The 19,217-nt window shown below is 41.4% G+C and overlaps 1 protein-coding gene across 1 annotated transcript in view; it reads left to right on the forward strand.

Annotated features, from left to right (window-relative positions):
- LAS1L (LAS1 like ribosome biogenesis factor) overlaps positions 1 to 19,217 on the forward strand; it is a 151,747-nt gene that overhangs the window by 22,903 nt on the left and 109,627 nt on the right. Inside the window, exons 4-5 of the mRNA XM_073599454.1 lie at positions 1,889 to 1,970; positions 9,633 to 9,791. Coding sequence (XP_073455555.1) covers positions 1,889 to 1,970; positions 9,633 to 9,791 — 241 coding nt within the window. The remainder of the gene's footprint in view (positions 1 to 1,888; positions 1,971 to 9,632; positions 9,792 to 19,217) is intronic.

A 19,217-nucleotide genomic window follows, 5' to 3' on the forward strand; every position in this document is an offset into this window, starting at 1 on the left:
GCCATTTTAGCACCTCAAGAAATGACATAGGCAGTCATAAACTAAAAGCTGTGTAAATTCCAGAAAATGTACCCTAGTTTGTAGACGCTATAACTTTTGCGCAAACCAATAAATATACGCTTATTGACATTTTTTTTACCCAAGACATGTGGCCGAATACATTTTGGCCTAAATGTATGACTAAAATTGAGTTTATTGGATTTTTTTTATAACAAAAAGTAGAAAATATCATTTTTTTTTCAAAATTTTCGGTCTTTTTCCGTTTGTAGCGCAAAAAATAAAAACTGCAGAGGTGATCAAATACCATCAAAAGAAAGCTCTATTTGTGGGAAGAAAAGGACGCAAATTTCGTTTGGGTACAGCATTGCATGATCGCGCAATTAAAAGTTAAAGCGACGCAGTGCCAAATTGGAAAAAGACCTCTGGTCCTTAGGCAGCATAATGGTCCGGGGCTCAAGTGGTTAAGCGGTAACCAAATACTTTTACTCAGTCACTTTTTGGCTGAAGAAAATGAGGAGATGAAGAACAATGCTTTAAATGAGGATGTGAGGGGAAGAATTGGTTACTGGCTTGCGCTTTGATCCCAATACTGTAACCTTTTAAGTAAAGGACCCGGAAAGCAGAAGGTGTTTAAGTACAGACTACTTTCACAAGAACATACACACAGGTATTTTTCAGGTCTGAGATAACTCGGACCATAGGGTTCTTCAGGAGTATATTCCTCTGAGGATACTTTTGCGTTCTCTTCTACTGGAATAGGCTTCCAACCTCTATCCTTCACTGGCTCCTTCTCTGTAATAAGGATGGGCAACGGCGGAGGAAAAGGGAAAGCTTTCTGATTTTCTGACCAAGGTAGTTCAAATCGACAGGTATTCTGGGTATTGGCTGCTCAAACACAGCAATAGCACAATGTCACAACTCTTGATTTACAAGTACACATACTAAGCAATCCATCGCAAACAATGATTGTATACGTTTATACGTGAGCCCTGTAGAAGGGGGAGTCAATTCTCTAAAACCCCCCCCCCCCCAAATGCTTTAGCTTGATCTGTATGTGTTTATACTTTCAATAATTTAACCACCTATTAACTACTAGTGACTGATTAAATCAGTCCAGTGCGGTCCCCAGACCAAACCAGTCCTTTGTCACAAGGACCTGTAGGAAAAAGGTGCCCCGTAGGTAGTTTGATACCAAATAGCTGGAGTAAGTCAGATCTGCATGGAAACAAACTGGGGATGCATTGCATGGGGAGCTGCAACCATATTCTTTCCTCCCTGAAAAAGGCACTTGGAGCCCCTCACCCCCAACATCCTCTCCGCTGTTTAAAACGACATTAAGAATTTGCGTAAAAACAGAGGTTTATTTTGCACATGTATGCAAATATATGTGGAGGCTGTCCTGCCTTGTCAAAGCTCCACAGTAAAGTGCGGTCCTTTCTCCTATGTTTGAGAGTCTCCAAGTTGGAGCATATAGCCGTGGATACATTGAGGGCAGGTGTGCTTGGACAGCACCCATTACTCCTTAAAGATGCAGGAGCACAGTGGCAGGTGAAGGCATTCAATGTGTCCCCAGGCAAATATCCAGTGGGGTGTGTTTTTTTTTTTTTTTTTTGTTTTGCTTAGTTTTTTTGTGGGCCAAAACATTGGCTTGCTGACTTGAAAGGATTTTATTATCTTTTTCACAACTGCCTACAACTTTTGGGGTGTGTGTGTATAGATATAGAATGCTTAGATCTTCTTCTATCTGTCTTTCTAATTTATTTCTTCCTTTCTTCTTTCTGAATTATAAAATGAAAATGTTGACTTGAAGTTGTTGAGCTTTTTATGCTGTGTATCACTGGTTCTATTGTAGCTATATTGTGCCTGACAATGTGTATCTTTCTTTCAGTTGAATATTCCTGAGTGGGTGGTAAACCTTCGGCACAGTGCTACTCATGGAAAGATGCCCAAATTAAGCATGTGTCGAAAAGGTGAGGATTTTCTTTGTTTAGGTTGCTGGTTTGCTATGGGCAGCTATGCACACGGACTGAAAAAAAAAATTCTTGTTAGAGGTGTCAGTAGCATATAAAACATTATTTCACACGGCCCTATGAATGAGGCCTAAGTAATACTCTGTATAACTTCTTAGGCATGGATAGAACTATGTGAATATTCTGCTTTTGCAGACTGAAATGCAAGGGTCTGCTTAATTGCTACCTCTACATTATCCCCCTCAAAGCGGTTGTAAAGCCTCAAGGTTTTTTACATGAATGCATTCTATGTATTAAGGTGAAAAACCTTCTTTGCTGCAGCTCCCCCCTAGACCCCCTTATTTTTCTTACCTAAACCTGATCTAGCGATGTACACGAGCGCAGCTTCTCCAGCCACTGTCTCTCTCCTCATTGGACAGATTGATAGTAGCAGGAGTCATTGGCTTTCCATGGAGGCACCTAATGAAGAGAAGGAGCCTGGAGCACCAGCAGAGCAAACAAGAGAATCAGGGCTGCTCTGTGCAAAATGATTGCACAGAGCAGGCAAGTATAGACATGTTTTATAGTTTAAAAAAAAAAAAATAATTATTAAAACTAAAACAAGGGATTACAACCCCTTTTAAGGATTACACCCAAATATAATGTCCCAAGCAATGGCTCCATGTACTTGTATAGTTAACAAATGTTGACACTAGTTCTTTGGGACAGACAATCTATCTTACAAGTTTATGTAGGGTATTGTTTGTGCTAAACGCGGGTAAGAGCGTTAAAATCAGAAGATCAAAAAGACAGTTTCTCAAAGTGGTTTTGAGTGAAAAGTTATGCTTGCAAGATATATATTTCTATTCTATGTTTGAATGGCACCCAAAACTGCTGTACACACTGTGACAGTGTACCACACATATCCACATGGATTTAAATTTGAACCATTAAATGAACTATTCCAGTTAATCGACTTTTTTATTTTTTTTTTTTAATTTATATTTTTTTATCAGAAAAAACGTTTATTGTAGAAACCATTCTTACATATCACAAATTGTACAAACCTAAAGTAATATACTGTATCGGTACACAGTAGAAACTAGTAAATAAATATATAAAATATTCCCCCGAATGGGAATCAATCAAAAGAATATGTATGCAGAGATTATATATTAGAGATCTCTCTCCCTCTCCCCCTCCCTCTCTTTTCTTTTCTTTTCTTTTCTTTTCTTTCTTTTCTTTCTTTTCTTTCTTTTCTTTCTTTTCTTTCTTTTCTTTCTTTTCTTTCTTTTCTTTCTCCCTCTCTCCTATAAAAGTTATGTAGTGTGTCCCAGAGTGCTGGAACATCCAAAAAAAGAAAAAACTCACACGACCTCCATTAATACAGACCTATAGTGACTACTTTCCTCTGAACCAATCAAACCCATACTCCCATAGGAACCCTGGAATGGAGCTATCCCTGATAACTGGTGCTACACCAGACCTGGCACATCTAGCCATGGTTGCCACATTAAAATAAAATTTTTGAGGAACATTTCTGTGTTGGTAAATCAAATTTTTTTTCAAATGAGCATATTGTACACGTGTTCTACCCACTGTTTCCTGGTGGGCACCCGAGGAGCAATCCAGTAGCAAGCAATAAGCTTGCGGCCTCATATAATAAATGTAAGATCGCAGTATGTGCCTGTGGGGTGATGGTTATCCTCCAAAGCACCCAACAAACAGACAACGGGATCCCTGGAAAATTTAAACATAGTTGTGATATTGTATCAATAACCTCACTTCAATAATGGTTATGCTTGGGACATCTCCAAAGCATGTGAATGAGATCACCATGATCTTGCTCACATTTTGGACATATAGGTGTATTCCTATGCCCCCATTTATGTAATTGTACTGGAGTCCTATATACCCTATGTAATAGATGGAGATGAGTGAGTTTTTGAGAAGCCGATACTGAAACCAGAAGAACCTCCTGTATCACAGGGTGATTAGTTAAACATTAATTTAGAGTGAGATTGGGAATGGAGAGCATGCCTCAATTGTAAGTATCTATAAATTTGGGTTTGGGGAAGAGCAAACTCTAATTGTAGATCTGAAAAAGATTTAAGAATTGACTCTGCATACAGCTGAGATGTATATCTAATCCCTATCCTTTCCCATTCTTGAAACACTTTGCATTTAGTACCTCCCTATAATTAGAATTTGTGCCAAAGTGGGGTATGCGAGAAGAAACACTGTTTCCCTAGCATAGATTTAACAGAAGACACCATAGTTCTAAGCAAAGCTATCTTTGGAGCCATAGATTCCAGATGTGGGAATCCTGCCTTTTTAGGTAGGAAAAAGTGTAACCACCCGATCCTCTTGGAAGGAGAAGATTACATGGGGTCTAAGGGATCTATATGGCCCAATCCTCCTATCTGCTGTAGCTGGGAGACAAGATAATATACTCTAGAGTGGGAAATGGCTAGACCACCCTGGTTCTTACCATATTGTAGGTTTGATAAGCTTATCCGGGCCACGCGTTGGGGGGGGGGGGGGGGGTGTCATTAAAAAGATACAACAATGGAGGGTCCCAGACCGTTTTGATAAGATTAGTCCTTCTGACCATGGACAACAGTAGTTTGCACCAAGTAGCACATTTTGTCCTAAATTTACGAAGGAGTGGGAGTAGATTTAGTTCTATATATTGAGAAGGATCTGGGGTCACTTGAATACCCAGACAACGAAAAGGGGAGACAATTCTGTATTGACTGGGCACATTCAGGTAAAGGAGCAGTCAGGGGATCCAATGGCACAACAACTGACTTCTTCCAATTATGGAAAAGCCTAATAATGCACCAGAAGCCTCTATAAGAGTCAACTGCCTATAGGATTCTCCGAGTGTCCCCCCTAAATACTGCAAGGTGTCATCCACATAAAGGGAGACAGCGTCAACCCCAACACCTCACTAAAAATCAATGATATCTGGTGACTGGTGTATTCTCGCCGCCAGAGGCTCTAGGGCAGTGATGGCAAACCTTGGCACCCCAGATGTTTTGGAACTACATTTCCCATGATGCTCAACTACACTGCAGCGTGAATGAGCATCATGGGAAATGTAGTTCCAAAACATCTGGGGTGCCATGGTTAGTCATTACTGCTCTAGGGCCAGAGCAAACAGGGGCAAAAGAGGGCACCCCTGTCTAGTGACCCTATAAAGTATAAAAGGTTCTGAGAGCTCTTCATTCACTCTAATCTTGGCAGAGGGGTGTGCATATAAACCTGAATCCATTTAATAACGTTAGTGCCCAGACCCATGCGTTGCAGAACTGCCCAAAAATAAGGCCATTCGACGCTTTCAAAGGCCTTAGCTGCATCGACTGAGGAAATTGCTCCATCACCAATGTTGTCTGCAGGTGTTTGTAGGTTCAGAAAGCTCCTCAAGTTTACGACTGGGTAGGGATTAACTCTGGCTGGTCCCTATGTACTATCTTATGTACGACCTTTGGTAACCTAGTTGCCAATGCTCTTGCCAATAGCTTGATGTTTGTTGCAAGAAGAGACATGGGTCTATAGGAGTTGGGTAAAAGAGCATCCCTCCCAGGTTTTAGTAACGCAACAGTTACAGCTTCATTCATAGACATGGGTAGTGTCCCTGACTGAAAAGCATCATTTTACACTTTCATAAGAACATGTATTATTTTTATCTGCATGTCTCTTATAGACGTCGCATAGAAGGCCGTCAGCCCCAGGATATTTTCCATTATGAGATTGCGCCAAAGCCGGGAGCAATTCCTCCTCTATTAATGGGGCATTCAATGGTCAAGCATCTGGTGCCGACAAACAAGGCAATGTACAGCCATCAAGGAAAAAAAGCAATCTGACTCAGAGGGTTGTACCTTTTTTTTGGAGGAGTATAAATCTATTTAAAAACTACGAAACACCTTAAGAATATCCATGGTCTGGAAATGAAGAGAACAATGAGCATCCCTAATAGTTGTAATATGTGAGGAAGATTGTTGGTTACGCGTTAATATTGCTAACATATACCTTGTGGTTTCTCCTTCCTCAAAATGCTTTGGTTGTAGAAAAAAACGCTGGTTTTCAGCTAACTGCAATGCCAGTTGTTTTGACATACAGTGGATATAAAAAGTCTACACAGCCCTGTTAAAATGTCAGGTTTATATGACGTAAAAAAATGAGACCAAGATAAATCATTTCATAACTTTTTCCACTGATTTAATGTGTGTGACCTATAAACTGTACAACTCAGTTGAAAAACAAACTGAAATCTTTTAGGGGGGGGGAGTAAAAATAAAAAAACTAAAATAATATGGTTGCATAAGTGTGCACACCCTTAAACTAATAATTTGTTTAAGACCTTTTGATTTTATTACAGCACTCAGTCTTTTTGGGTACAAGTTTGTCAGCATGGCACATCTTGACTTGGTAATATTTGCCCACTCTTCTTTGCAAAAACACTCTAAATCTGTCAGATTGCAAGGGCATCTCCTGTGCACAGCCCTCTTCAGATCACCCCACAGATTTTCAATCGGATTTAGGTCTGAGCTCTGGCTGCTCCATTCTAAAACTTTTTAATCTTCTTCCGGTGAAGCCATTCCTTTGTTGATTTGGATGTATGCTTTGGGTTGTTATGCTGAAAGATGAAGTTCCTCTTCATGTTCGGCTTTTTAGCAGAAGCCTGAAGGTTTTGTGCCAATATTGACTGGTATTTGGAACTGTTCATAATTCCCTCTACTTTGACTAAGGCCCCTGCTCCAGCTGAAGAAAAACTGTCCCAAAGCATGACGCTGCCACCACCATGCTTCACTGTGGGTATGGTGTTCTTTTGGTGATATGCAGTTTTGTTTTTGCACAAAACACATCTTTTGGAATTTTGGACAAAAAGTTCAACATTGGTTTCATCAGACCATAACACATTTTCCCACATGCTTTTGGGAGACTTCAGATGTGTTTTTGCAAAATTTAGCCGGGCTTGGATGTTTTTCTTAAGAAAAGGCCTCTGTCTTTCCAGTCTACCCCATAGCCCAGATATATGAAGAATATGGGAGATTGTTGTCACACGTACCACACAGCCAATAATTGCCAGATATTCCTGCAGCTCCTTTTAATGTTGCTGTAGGCCTCTTGGCAGCCTCCCTGACCATGTTTTTCTTCTTGTCTTTTCATCAATTTTGGAGTGACGTCCAACTCTTGGTAATGTCACTGTTTTGCCATATTTTCTCCACTTGATGATGACTGTCTTTACTCTGTTCCATGGTATAGCTAATGCCTTGGAAATTCTTTTGTACCCTTCTCCTGACTGATGACTTTTTAAAAATGAGATCCGTCTGTTGCTTTGGAAGCTCTCTGAGGACCATTGCTTTTGCAGTCAGGAAAGACTACTAGAACAGCAGAACTTTATTTGGGGTTTATCAGAGGCACTTAAATGATGGCAGTTGTCTACTGACTCCTATTTAACATGAGGTTGAATGCGATTGCTTAATTCTGAAGACAGCTACATCCCCTGTTATAAGAGGGTGTGTACACTTATGCAACCACATTTTTGTAGTTTATTTTTACTCCCCCCTAAAAGATTTTCAATTTGTTTTTCAATTGAGTTGTACAGTTTATAGGTCACATTAGTGGAAAAAGTTTTGAAATTATTTTTCTTTGTCTCATATTTTTTTTTTTTTTTTTTTTTACATCACAGAAACCTGACATTTTAACAGGGGTGTGTAGACTTTTTTTATATTCACTGTAGCTTGGGCCTCTAGCCATGCCCGCTGGGTATTATCTGTCAGGTTAGCTACCCAGGCATCCTCTGCTCTCTGAGCCTCATTAAGAATAAATGTTTCCCAAGATTTGGTTTCAGACTTAATATGAGAAATAAGTTTAATAAACTTCCCCTGCCAATAGGCCTTAGCGTAATTCCAAACGGTGCCCAACCCCGCAGAACTCATATTCTGTTGGAAAAATATCTCTAGCATATCTGGTATTGGATCTTGTTCAGGGAATAGGGACAACTAAAAGGGGTTCAGCTTCCACGAAGTTTAGACCCCTCTCACACTGTAGCGGTGCGGGCGTTAGCAGTAAAGTGCCGCTGGTTTTATCGGCGCTTTACTACTGTTATAGCGGCGCTTTTTGGCCCCTAGCGGGGCGCTTTTAACACGTCACTAGCAGCCGAAGAAAGGGTTAATGACATCTGTGTTGCGGTGCTACCGTATCGTTTTGCAGGCGCTTCGGCAGCAGTGTATATACCGCTCCCGTACTGTCCCAAAGATGCTGCTTGCAGGACTTTTTTTTCCTGTCCTGCAAGCGCACCACCCCAGTGTGAAAGCACTAAGGCTTTCACACTGGGGTGGCTTGAGAGGCGCTTTTTCAGGTGCTATATTTAGTGCTAAAATGCCTGAATAGCGCTCCAGTGTGAAAGGGGTCTTGGGGAAAATTAGATACCAATAACTCAACCCATAACGAAGAATGGTCAGAAATATGTCTACCCTCATATTAAGAGGAGCCCACCATTGGTAGCATAGCATCATTTCCTAAACCCAAATCTATCCTAGATAACCCACCATAAGTAGCTGAGTGACAGGAAAACAATTTGGTATTTGGGTGACGCATCCTCCACACGTCCATTTTAATCTGAGTTTCCTCAAGCAAGCGAGCAAAAGGAGTGAGCCCAGCACCGCTGGTGGGGATGTGAGGAGGGGCCTATAACTTATCCCACCTTATGTCCAAATAGTTGTTGACATCCCCAACCGCTAAGTGCAGAGTGGCTTGGAACGGTGCCATAAAATTTACCAATTTGGACCTCGGATAAAAAAGGCAGGGGGACATAGACATCCGCTATTATGCATGTTAACCTGTCTATAGTACATAACAAAATCTAAAGACCCTCTGAGTCAATAGGAGACTGATTACATGAGAAGCGGGTTCTTGACGAATGAAAATACTCACTCCCCTCAAGTAGGGGGAGTGAGTAGCATGCTATTGATTACTAAACAAACGAGAAGAAAAGCAAGGCTGTGGTGTGGGAGTTAAGTGCGTCTCCTGAAGACCTATAATAGCAGCCCCATAGTTCAATATACTGCTAGATTTTTGACAGGATTATTAAGTCCCTTAACATTCCAGGACAGTACGCTTAAAAATAGTAGCCATAAATGGGGATTGACAATGTTCTCCAGATGCGTCAATCTTTCAGTAGCATCGCAGGACTTTGTTCAGTTGGAATAGTAAATGGCAAGTACAGGTGCTCTCCACCATGACAGAGACCACCCCAGGGACAGGGCCTTGGACAGGTTAGGCAGGTGCCGTTGCAGGCATGATTTTGTTTACATTTCATATTCTTGGTTTTTAGTGTTTCATTGGCACTGTTCTAAACCTCTCGGATGTGAATGGCATAGCAGATTAGATTATTTTTGGGAACCTTGCCATTATTTGACCGTATTGCTCTATAGGATGAAAAGTACCGGTATTTTGTCATTGAAACTTTTGTTTTCAAACCGTTTTTGTTTTTTTGAGAGCATACTGGAGACAGGAAAACATAATGAAATTACCAAAGATAACAGAAAACTAGCTCAAATGTAGTTAAAGTAAAAAAGCAGTATTTTCTTTATGGTAGAAATTTATTATAAATTTTTAATATATTATAGTCCACTTTTTGTTTCACTAAATGCATGTTCTGTTTTGACTCAGGCTGGGACTTTGTTATGGAATGGCTAAGGCGTGAGTATTGGTCTCGCCAGTTGGGTAACTCTTCAAACTCTCAGTGGGTATCGGAAGATGAAGATTCGGAAGACATGGAAGAAGTGCTTACCCCACCTTCAGTAAAGGAACAAAACAAAACCATTAATGGTTAGTAAGTTCCCTGGAATTGTTCCGTTTTTATATTATTGTTTTCCATCTGCAAATAGAAGGGCAAAAACTAGATATTCAAAAGGTAGTTGTCTGGTAAATGTGCTCTTGTGTATGGCCAGTGAGTGGTTCTTCTACCTCCATATATAATGTTAAATAGTGGGGAATAGAAAATGTATGATTGCACATTAATGATTACAGAGGTAAGTTGCTATTTTGCTTTGTATCCTTTAGGTTACTTTGCAGTAAATTAAGCAAGCAGAAACCTCTTAATTATATTAATGTGCTTTTACTAAACATGAATGTTGTACATGGAATCTAATTGTAGCAAAACAATCTACAACAGTGGTTCTCAACCCTCTAGTTCCTTGACCCCTTGATAAAATTTCCCAAGTTGTGGGGACCCCTAACAGTAAAATTATTTTCGTAGCGTGGGTTGTCAGCACCCAAGGCAAGACAAGTAATTTGCGCCTCTAACACATGGACATTTAGCGCTCCCTTCGCCTCTTCCACTTGTACAGCATTAAAACCCCTTATGGTACATTTCTCCTTTCTTTCCCTTTTTAACTCTCTCTATCCTAATTTCTTGTTTGTTTTCCCCATCCCTCTCTCAAGACGTCTTTTTCATATTCTTTCTCTTCCCTTTTCTTTATTCCTCCCCCTCTTTTCCTCTCCCTTCCATGTATTCTGAGTGGCAGTGCTGGGGGGGGGGGGGGGGGGGTTTGCGATCAGCCAACTTAGGTGCTCTTGATCAATCTCATCTGCTGATCTGAGAACTGTAGTGGGGACTTTTAATGGCAACTCTAATCACAGGTAGTGTTACTCACTGTGTCTCCGGCTTCACTGTGTCTCCAGCTCTGTGGTGTCTCGCAGCAGTGACACCTATGCTGAAATCAGGAGCTAGGGTCTCCTCCAGCCCCTACTACGTCACATTCCTCACCAGTCAGCTGACCTCTAGTCTCTGCCCCCACCCATGCCGTGAACTAAAATGAGCGGCTGGGAAGAGGCTGAGTGGGCGGCCGCGGGCTCCAGGAACAGCTCAGCTGGGCTTCCACAGGCTCCAGGGACAGCTCTGCTGAGCGGCCCCGCAAAAAGGCTGGGAGAGTGGTGCGGGCTTCAGAAACAGCCCAGGATTTGGTGACCCCTGGCAAATCGTCAGCTGACCCCCGAGGGGGTCCCGACCCCCAGGTTGAGAACCACTGATCTACAAAATGCAGAGTATTACAAATAGGCATAAAACATTACCATGCACAAACAATTTTTTTCCTTCCTAGCTAATGATCATTGACAATGGTCAGTATGCTAAAGGAGATGTTAAGTTATTTTGCTTGGGTTATAGTTGTCGAATTAGTGTCATCCTCAGATGAAGTCCCTTGTTGCAGAATCCTCTTTCTTCTTTGGGGTCAATTCACTAAGCGCTAAATAATGCATGCGGTAAATCGGTTGTAAAAGTTCAATTCACTAAGAATTTTGGGTTAAATACTGAATGTGTTTTTTTGATTTAGCTGTAATTACCACATTGTTTAGGCCACTTACACACTGAGGCGCTTTACGGTCATTTTAGCGCTAAAAATGGCGCCTGTAAAGCGCCTCTCCTGTCACTCCAGTGTGAAAGCCCGAGTGCTTTCTTGCTGGAGCAGAGCGTTTGCAGGGCGTTGTAGAAAGTCCTGGAAGCAGCATTTTTGGGGTGATGGAGGAGCGGTGTATACACCTCTCCTCCGCTTCCCCTGCCCATTGAAATGAATGAGCAGCGCTGCCGAAAAGCCTACAAAGTGCTTCGGCAGTGGCTCTACACGGGTGCTATTAACCCCTTCCTCGGCCGCTAGTGGGGATGAAAAGTGCAGCTCGACCAGCAGTAAAGCGCCGCTAAAACTAGCAGCGTTTTACTGCCGGTGCCCTCACCACCCCAGTGTGAATATAGCCTTAATGTGGTAATTTACCGCATTGATCTGATTGCTAAGGAGCAAACTGGGAAGCCGACCGCTGCGTCCTTGACAACGAATGAGTCAGCTGAATGTAATAGAAATAATGCTGACTATTTAAAAAAATAAAATAAAATTGGACTTAATTTACTGCATGCGATAATTTATGCAAATGAGTCACGTGACCACGTTATTGCATGCGGTAAACATTAGTGAATTAGTGAATTGACTTTTTTTTTTAATTGTTTGTTCTGGGAAAGAGTCCCGCATGGACCGCGACAGCACAATACAGTACAGAAACCAGAATACAACCACATAAATGTAACAAACTACATGTATAATGGTACATCTGATCGCAGTTCACAACGTTCCAGGTATAGAGAACGTATTAAATGTGAGGACGTTACTATTCGAATCTTGTTGTAGATCGAGTTTCTCAGCTATATAGTGCTCGTATTTCTGTCATATACTCCTCTGCCCTGTAGAGAGTTATATGTATTCTTAAGTTGTGGTTTGTGGGGGTTTTGTGGCCCCATGGGTTCAATCCCTTTTCTCTGTATAAAGATTCAAGAGTAGAAGAACATGGGGGTATATAGAAAGTACGTGGTAAAGTGGGAAGGACAGGGGAATTGGTGGGTTAGGGGGTAATTGGCGGGGGGGGGGGGTCTCACGAACATGGAGCTGTGCGGTTCCTCGTCTAGCTTATATTCCAGAAGATGTCACGCGTTACTTATTAAAGTAGAGCGTAAGGTTAATTTGCTTCCTATTATTAGGTGGCAGAGGTATTTCCTCTTTGGGCCTGGCCTTCATCTGAATATATAAACACGTTCCACAGCTGCCATGTTTTGGAATATGTTCCTGTCTATTTTGAGCTGTGAGGATGAGGTCTTCCATTTTTTTTTTTTTTTTTTTTTTTTTTTTTTTTACTTTTGTCTACTTTTTTGAGCCATAACTCAATGGTTGGTGGGTGTGGGGATTTCCAGTGGAGTGGAATGCAGGCTTTGGCTGCATCAAAATCGAGAAGGTGGCGTATCACAAATTTCTTGTAGATATGTTTGGGGGCGTCTGATGCATGCAGGAGGGGAAAATGTGGGATCGTCTGGGATGTTGCGATCTGTGAATTTTTGTGCTATCCTGCGAACTACCTTCCAGAAATTCGCAATCCTAGGGCATGACCAGAAAATGTGTAACGGGGTTCCTCTTTCTGTCTGGCAACACCAACAGAGGTCAGATGTTGTAGGAAAGAGTTTGTGTAGTAGTGCTGGGGTTCTATACCATCTTGATAAAATTTTGTAGTTGGTTTCCTGGATTTTAGTGCAGATGGAAGATTTGTGTGAACCTAAGGATATGGTTTCTTTTGTTGGCGCTGAACTGGCACTTCAGTTCCCTTTCCCACTTGGTGAGGCTTGGAGGCTGGTACTCCGCTGGAAGTGTGTTTAACAGGGCGTAGGTGAGGGAAAGTGTATGCGGCAGGACTCCGGATTCAGTACAGAATTCCTCTAATTTTGTAAGGGGTTGGCTATGGTCGGTAAGAGGCTGTATGGATCTCAGGAAGTGGCATAACTGAAGTGATCTCGGGAAGTCCAGGCGGAATGGGCCTGTGGGATCAGAGAATTCTGTAATCATCTTCCAACGTCCCCCAGAGCTAAATTTGGAGGTTCGGTAGAGGCCTGCGTCGCCTAGACCCCGAAAGACCACATCATTCAGGCCTGGTGCAAACTGGGGGTTCCCCAGTATAGGGCGTAAAGGTGAGTTTTGGGAAGAGAAAGAGGCTTGGGAGATGAGGGCACAGATTTTTGTGGTGTTGCCTATCAGAGGATGGCATTTGATATTTGTGGGGAGGGCTGTATAGCACCACGGGGTTCTACTGAGGGGAATCTCACTTTGGGCTTGTTCCAGCTGAGGCCATAGTTTGGTTTGGCGATGCCGGCACCAATCTACCAGCCTACCTAAGTGTACCGCACGATCCCCTTTTGTCCTTCTTTGTTTGCACATACCTGTACGTGTTTGACCGATTTTTATATATATATATATATATATATATATATATATATATATATATATATATATATATATATATATATATATATATATATATATATAGAATTACAGCAAAGCTCCGGTCTCTGAAGTGGATATTAAGTCAGCAGCTACAAAAACTGTAGATGCTGACTTTTTTAATAAACAGCCACTTCGGGAGAGAGGGGGGCAGGAGAACTTCTGCTTCCAGTCGCCTAAGGCATTTGAAGCTGAAGTGGGGGCGGGTACCTGTCAAAATCTGGTACCCCCCCCTCCCCAAAAGCTTCATTTCAAAAACAAGAGGCATTAAAGCAGAACTCCTCCTTTTGGGTGGAGCTCCGCTTTAATGATCCAATTTGAAATCTTTTAAAGGGCCACTAAATTATTTTTAAGCTCAATTTGAGTTGAAAGTCAATGTTAAAAATTTGTCTTATCAGAACTGTTTAGTTTTTGTATAAATGCATAGTAACCAGTCCGCTTCTATGTTTTATTGTCAGAGATTAACTGAACAGGCTGAAGTTAGAAGCTGATTGGTAACTATGCACAGCTGCACCAAATTCTGTGTGCACCAGTTTTAGTAAATCTTCCTATTTTGTTTCAAAAAATACGTGTGTTTTTGGTATCACACGTGTTCCATGAGAAGGCACAAGTTAGACAATGTAGACATCTTCAGTAAGCCAATAATTATATATTACTTCTAGCCTCAGCGACACTTGGAGTGAGAGTGATACTAAACACACACTGTTTAATTTACATTGCCCCTACTATATCTGTGTGTGGATGATGGCATTGTAATTTTAATTAAAAAAATCTAAGTACCCTTTTCCTAATCGATATACGGTTGTCACATGACCCAGCTTTTTTCCACGAAAAAAGTCATTTTCAGCGTTAAGGGGTCTTCTGAAGTTAAGCGTAATGGGGACAAAGGTATCTCAAGACTGGGTGAATGCTTCCTTCCTCAGATGGGGTAATCCGATGGAAACTACAAAAGAGACCAAATGGAAGGTACGTACACCTAGTGCATTACCAATGACCATTTAATTAATAAAAGTCCATTAAAAAGTGGGTACTCACAATGCACAATTCTCAAATTGAGCCATAAAAACACACACAGTGTGTAGACATGTGCAGGAACACAACACGGTTATAGCTGAAGCATTTCGGGGCTCAACCCCTTCTTCAAAGCTTCCCCCTTCCCTTTTATATTAGAAAAAATGATGATAGAAAAGAAGACCCCAACCCTGCAAGAGCCGGGGGGGGGTACAAAAAAAACGAATGCACTTTAAAAGATAAATATTTAATGATAAATAATTATTTTATTATTATTATACAGGATTTATATAGCGCAAACAGTTTACGCAGCGATTTACAACTTGAGGGTAGACAGTACAAATACAATTCACTTTACTACAGTAGGAATCAGAGGGCCCTGCTCCTTAGAGCTTATAATCTAAGAGGGAAGGTCAAGAGATACAAGAGGTAATAACTGTGGGGGATGCGGTGATAGAGAAAAGTAAATGTACAGTTGTTCAGTGGGGGACAGATAGGCTTCTCTGAAGAGATGAGTTTTCAGGGATTGTCTGAAAGTGGATAAAGTAGGAGAAAGTTGGACAGATTGGGGTTGAGCATTCCAGAGGATGGGAGAGGCTCTGGAGAAGTCCTGAAAGCCAGCATGGGATGAAGTGACAAGGTAGTTTGAGAGCAGGAGGTCTTGAGAGGATCAAAGAGGAAGATTAGGTTGGTATTTTGAGACTAGGTTAGAGATGTAGCTGGGGGCCAGGTTGTGGATGGCTTTGTAAGTTTTATAGTTGGTATCTTGAATTTAATTCGTTGACTGAGTGGCAGCCAATGGAGGCATTAGCAGAGGGGTATAGCAGACGCTGAGCGGTTTGTGAGGTGGATGAGCCTGGCAGCAGCGTTCATGATGGACTGAGGTGGGGATAGCCTATTTAGAGGTAAGCCAATGAGGAGGGAGATGGCCAGGGAGTGGATTAGCTTTGTGGTGACATTGGTTAGGAAGGGGCGTATCTTGGAGATGTTGAGGCGGCAAATTTTGGATAGCGATGGGATGTGGGGCCGAAAGGTTAGTTCAGAATCCAGGATTACACCTAGGATATTGGTGTGGGAGGACAAATTGATAGTTGAGCTGTTGATATTGACAGAGAAATCAGGGGAAATGGCACCTGGGAGAGGAAAATATCATGATCTCGGTTTTGGATAGGTTGAGTTTGATGAAGTGATGTGACATCCAGGCTTGATATGTCTGCTAGTAAGTTGGTGATGCGTGAGGAGACGGAGATGGAGAGAGCTGGGGGGTGGAGAGATAGATTTGGGTGTTATCGGCGTAGAGATGATATTGAAAGCCATGGTAGGCAATCAACTGACCCAGGGAGGTGGTGTAGATTGAGAAAAGGAGAGGTCCAAGAACAGAACCTTGGGGGACCCCAACGGAGAAAGGGAGAGGAGGAAGTAGAGTTGTAAGTGACACTGAAGGAGCGGGGATAGGTAGGATGAGAACCAGAGAAGAGTAAAGTCAAGGTGACCAAAGGAGTGGAGTTTATTGAGGAGGAGGGGGTGGTCCACTGTGTCAAAGGCAGCAGAGAGATCCAGGAGAAGTAGTACAGAATAGTGTCTGCTGGTTTTAGCCGTTAGTAGGTCATTTGAGAGTTTAAGGAGAAATATAGTTAATATTCCATTGTGTAAATATATTATAGATTCTTTATATATAATGTTCCATTCATAAAATAGTAAACATAACTAATAAAGTGTAAACCATAGGTATTATAAATAATGGTCGAAGAGACATAGATTAATCAGTGTCTCGCCCTTCATACGTTCAGATGGCAGCAACAGGGACGGCCCCTAAAGGTGTCCATATATCACTCATGGGGATGAAATGGAAAATCGATATGTCTAAACCGGAAGTGCCAGAGAGGTAGGGACCCTCTGACAAACGCTTCCCGCTGCGGTGTGCTGTAAACAGGTGCCAAATGGCGCACAGGCAACGGACTATTGCATCAACCTGATGTAAAACGTGCAGTGGCGGGAAGTATCCATCTTTCTGGAGATGCCGGGTAACAATGACGTCACTTCCGCAACAGAAACGGCACAACTGTGTCCCCATAGAGAGGAAAAACAAAAAACAAGATGCAAACACTCTACAAATGTTGATGTATGAAATAAAAAATGTTGTGAAAAAGAAAATTAATAAATATAATACAAACTTTTTTATAATCTCTCTTTAAAAAAGGAAAAATTTATATAAAGCGCTCGGCTAAGGGTACCTAAGTGCCAACCCTCAAATTATTCCTATAATCATACAAATGTATATTGTCTAAATTTTTTCATTTGTAGTAATGAAGAAAAACCTCCATTGATGAGATTTTTAAGGCAATAAACAAATTTGAAAAAATATATAAATTTATTATGTAAATAGAAAAGCTTCCATAAAAATTCCAGACATGTAGCACACAACTATTCTTAAAAACATTGTAGAATGTGAGAGAAGATACAGTGATACTTTTCTTCAACGCGTTTCAATAAGTCATGATATTTAGAGTCTTCATCGGGGATAACGTATCACTATCTACAAAGAATCAAAAAATACAACATTTTAGGATAACAAATAAGAATCACTCAATGCACATAAATATTATCCATGAATGTACAAAAAGTAATGACTTCCTTTCAAACACATTAATCATGTGGTAATTGCATTCCCAACGATGTCAGCATTAGAAGGTCCCAAAATCAGACATGGTAAACCCCAGTTCTCTACAGGACGACCGGATATGATATCCAAAAATTTGTTGGCGCTTGAAAAGCACTGCAAATGCTGAATAGATATACAGAAAAATCAGGGCTAGGCAGAGATTATCCTTAGTTACCATGGGCACAAAATATGACGCTTACTCTGCAAATGCTGCCTAATTCAGGTCCTCTAATGCTGGAACATATTGCACAAACACACCGCTCGTGGTTAACCTCTTTCAGCTGTCTAGCTGAGGAGGGGAATGGCGCCAACATGCCATCCTTGGCGTCCTATTTGTTTGCTGTTCAGTGTGCCGTCCTACTGTCACATGATCCATCTATGACACATGACACATCGCGCAACCTGGACAACAAGCTGTATCCAAGCATGCCATGTAGTCATGACGACACTGCAGCACAAGCGCGCCGTTCGCCATGTAGTCATGACGACGCGGCCTGCACCAGCACGCCATGCGTCATCAGTGATACATTACGTGGGTTGAATGACATTGCACGTTTGGCAATGTTGCAGCCTGGGCGCAATGCAAAGCCACTCTCCCACACTTCCTGTCTCCATGATGTAAACATCCGGGAGACCAGGAAAAGCGTGAAGGATGAACAAACCAACGGAAAGGAGACGCAGGTAGGAAGCAAAAATAAAAACGTCTCACACATGTGACGCTGCCAATGGCCAAAACGCCCCTAAACTCCACTTAAAATATGGAGCCAAGGAGTTGGCCATATCAGGACAAATGCAACTGGCACAGATACCTCTAGTGGTGGAAAAGACCACCCCTCTGAGGAAATAATCGGGCCCCTCATGAAACATGGGGGCCCTTTTGTGCCAAGTAGAGTTGTGGGGCCCCTGTGTGAAAAAGAAAAAGGGGGACCTGCCACCCTAGTCCCAGAAAAACAGGCGGCTGTTTTATAATCGTAAGGGATGATGGCAATTACATGCCCAATCATATGAGTCGTGTTTACTGTTTAATTTTCTCATTTGTATATAAAATTACATGAAAAGCAAACATATACTTGGATGGAAAAGGCAATTGATGATAGTATTAGGAATACATGAATAAAAAACGAAATAACAAAAAAAAAAAAAAATGGATGGATAATTTTTTTTTTTTAGTTCTTTTATTCATGTATTGCTAATACTATCGTCAATTGCCTTTTCCATCCAAGTATTTGTATGCTTTTCATGTAATTTTAGATCATTTAATTTTGTTTTTTTTTTTTTTTTTTAGACAACCAATTAACTGGAAGGATTTGCCCCCTTAATGATCAGGCCATTTTTGCGATAAGGCACTGCATCACTTTAACTGACAGTTGCGCAATCGTGCGGCGCTTAGGGCTGCAATTAACGATTATTTTCATAATTAATTAGTTAGCCGATTTTGTTGTTTAAATTAATCGGATAATAACCTTAAAGTGTGCTGTATAATTTTTGGTAAATATAAATAACCAACTATATGGCTAGGGAGAAAAATCTCTAATCCACTCTATCTATTATATATACTATTAGAGGTTGAATCTGGTAAATATCATCGGACTCCAATCACATTTTTAATGTAACCACTTCCTGTCTGGCCTATAGCAGAAAGACGGCCGGGCGGTGGTTGAGTTATCCTTATTGAACGTTATATGACGTACTGCAGAATAACATCGCGGCAATCGTTGGTGCGGTGTGTCAGTCTGACACACCGCTACACCGATCTCGGTAAAGAGCCTCCGA

This window comes from Aquarana catesbeiana, linkage group LG09 (assembly GCF_042186555.1).
Source record: "Aquarana catesbeiana isolate 2022-GZ linkage group LG09, ASM4218655v1, whole genome shotgun sequence".
Classification (NCBI taxonomy): Eukaryota; Metazoa; Chordata; class Amphibia; order Anura; family Ranidae; genus Aquarana; species Aquarana catesbeiana.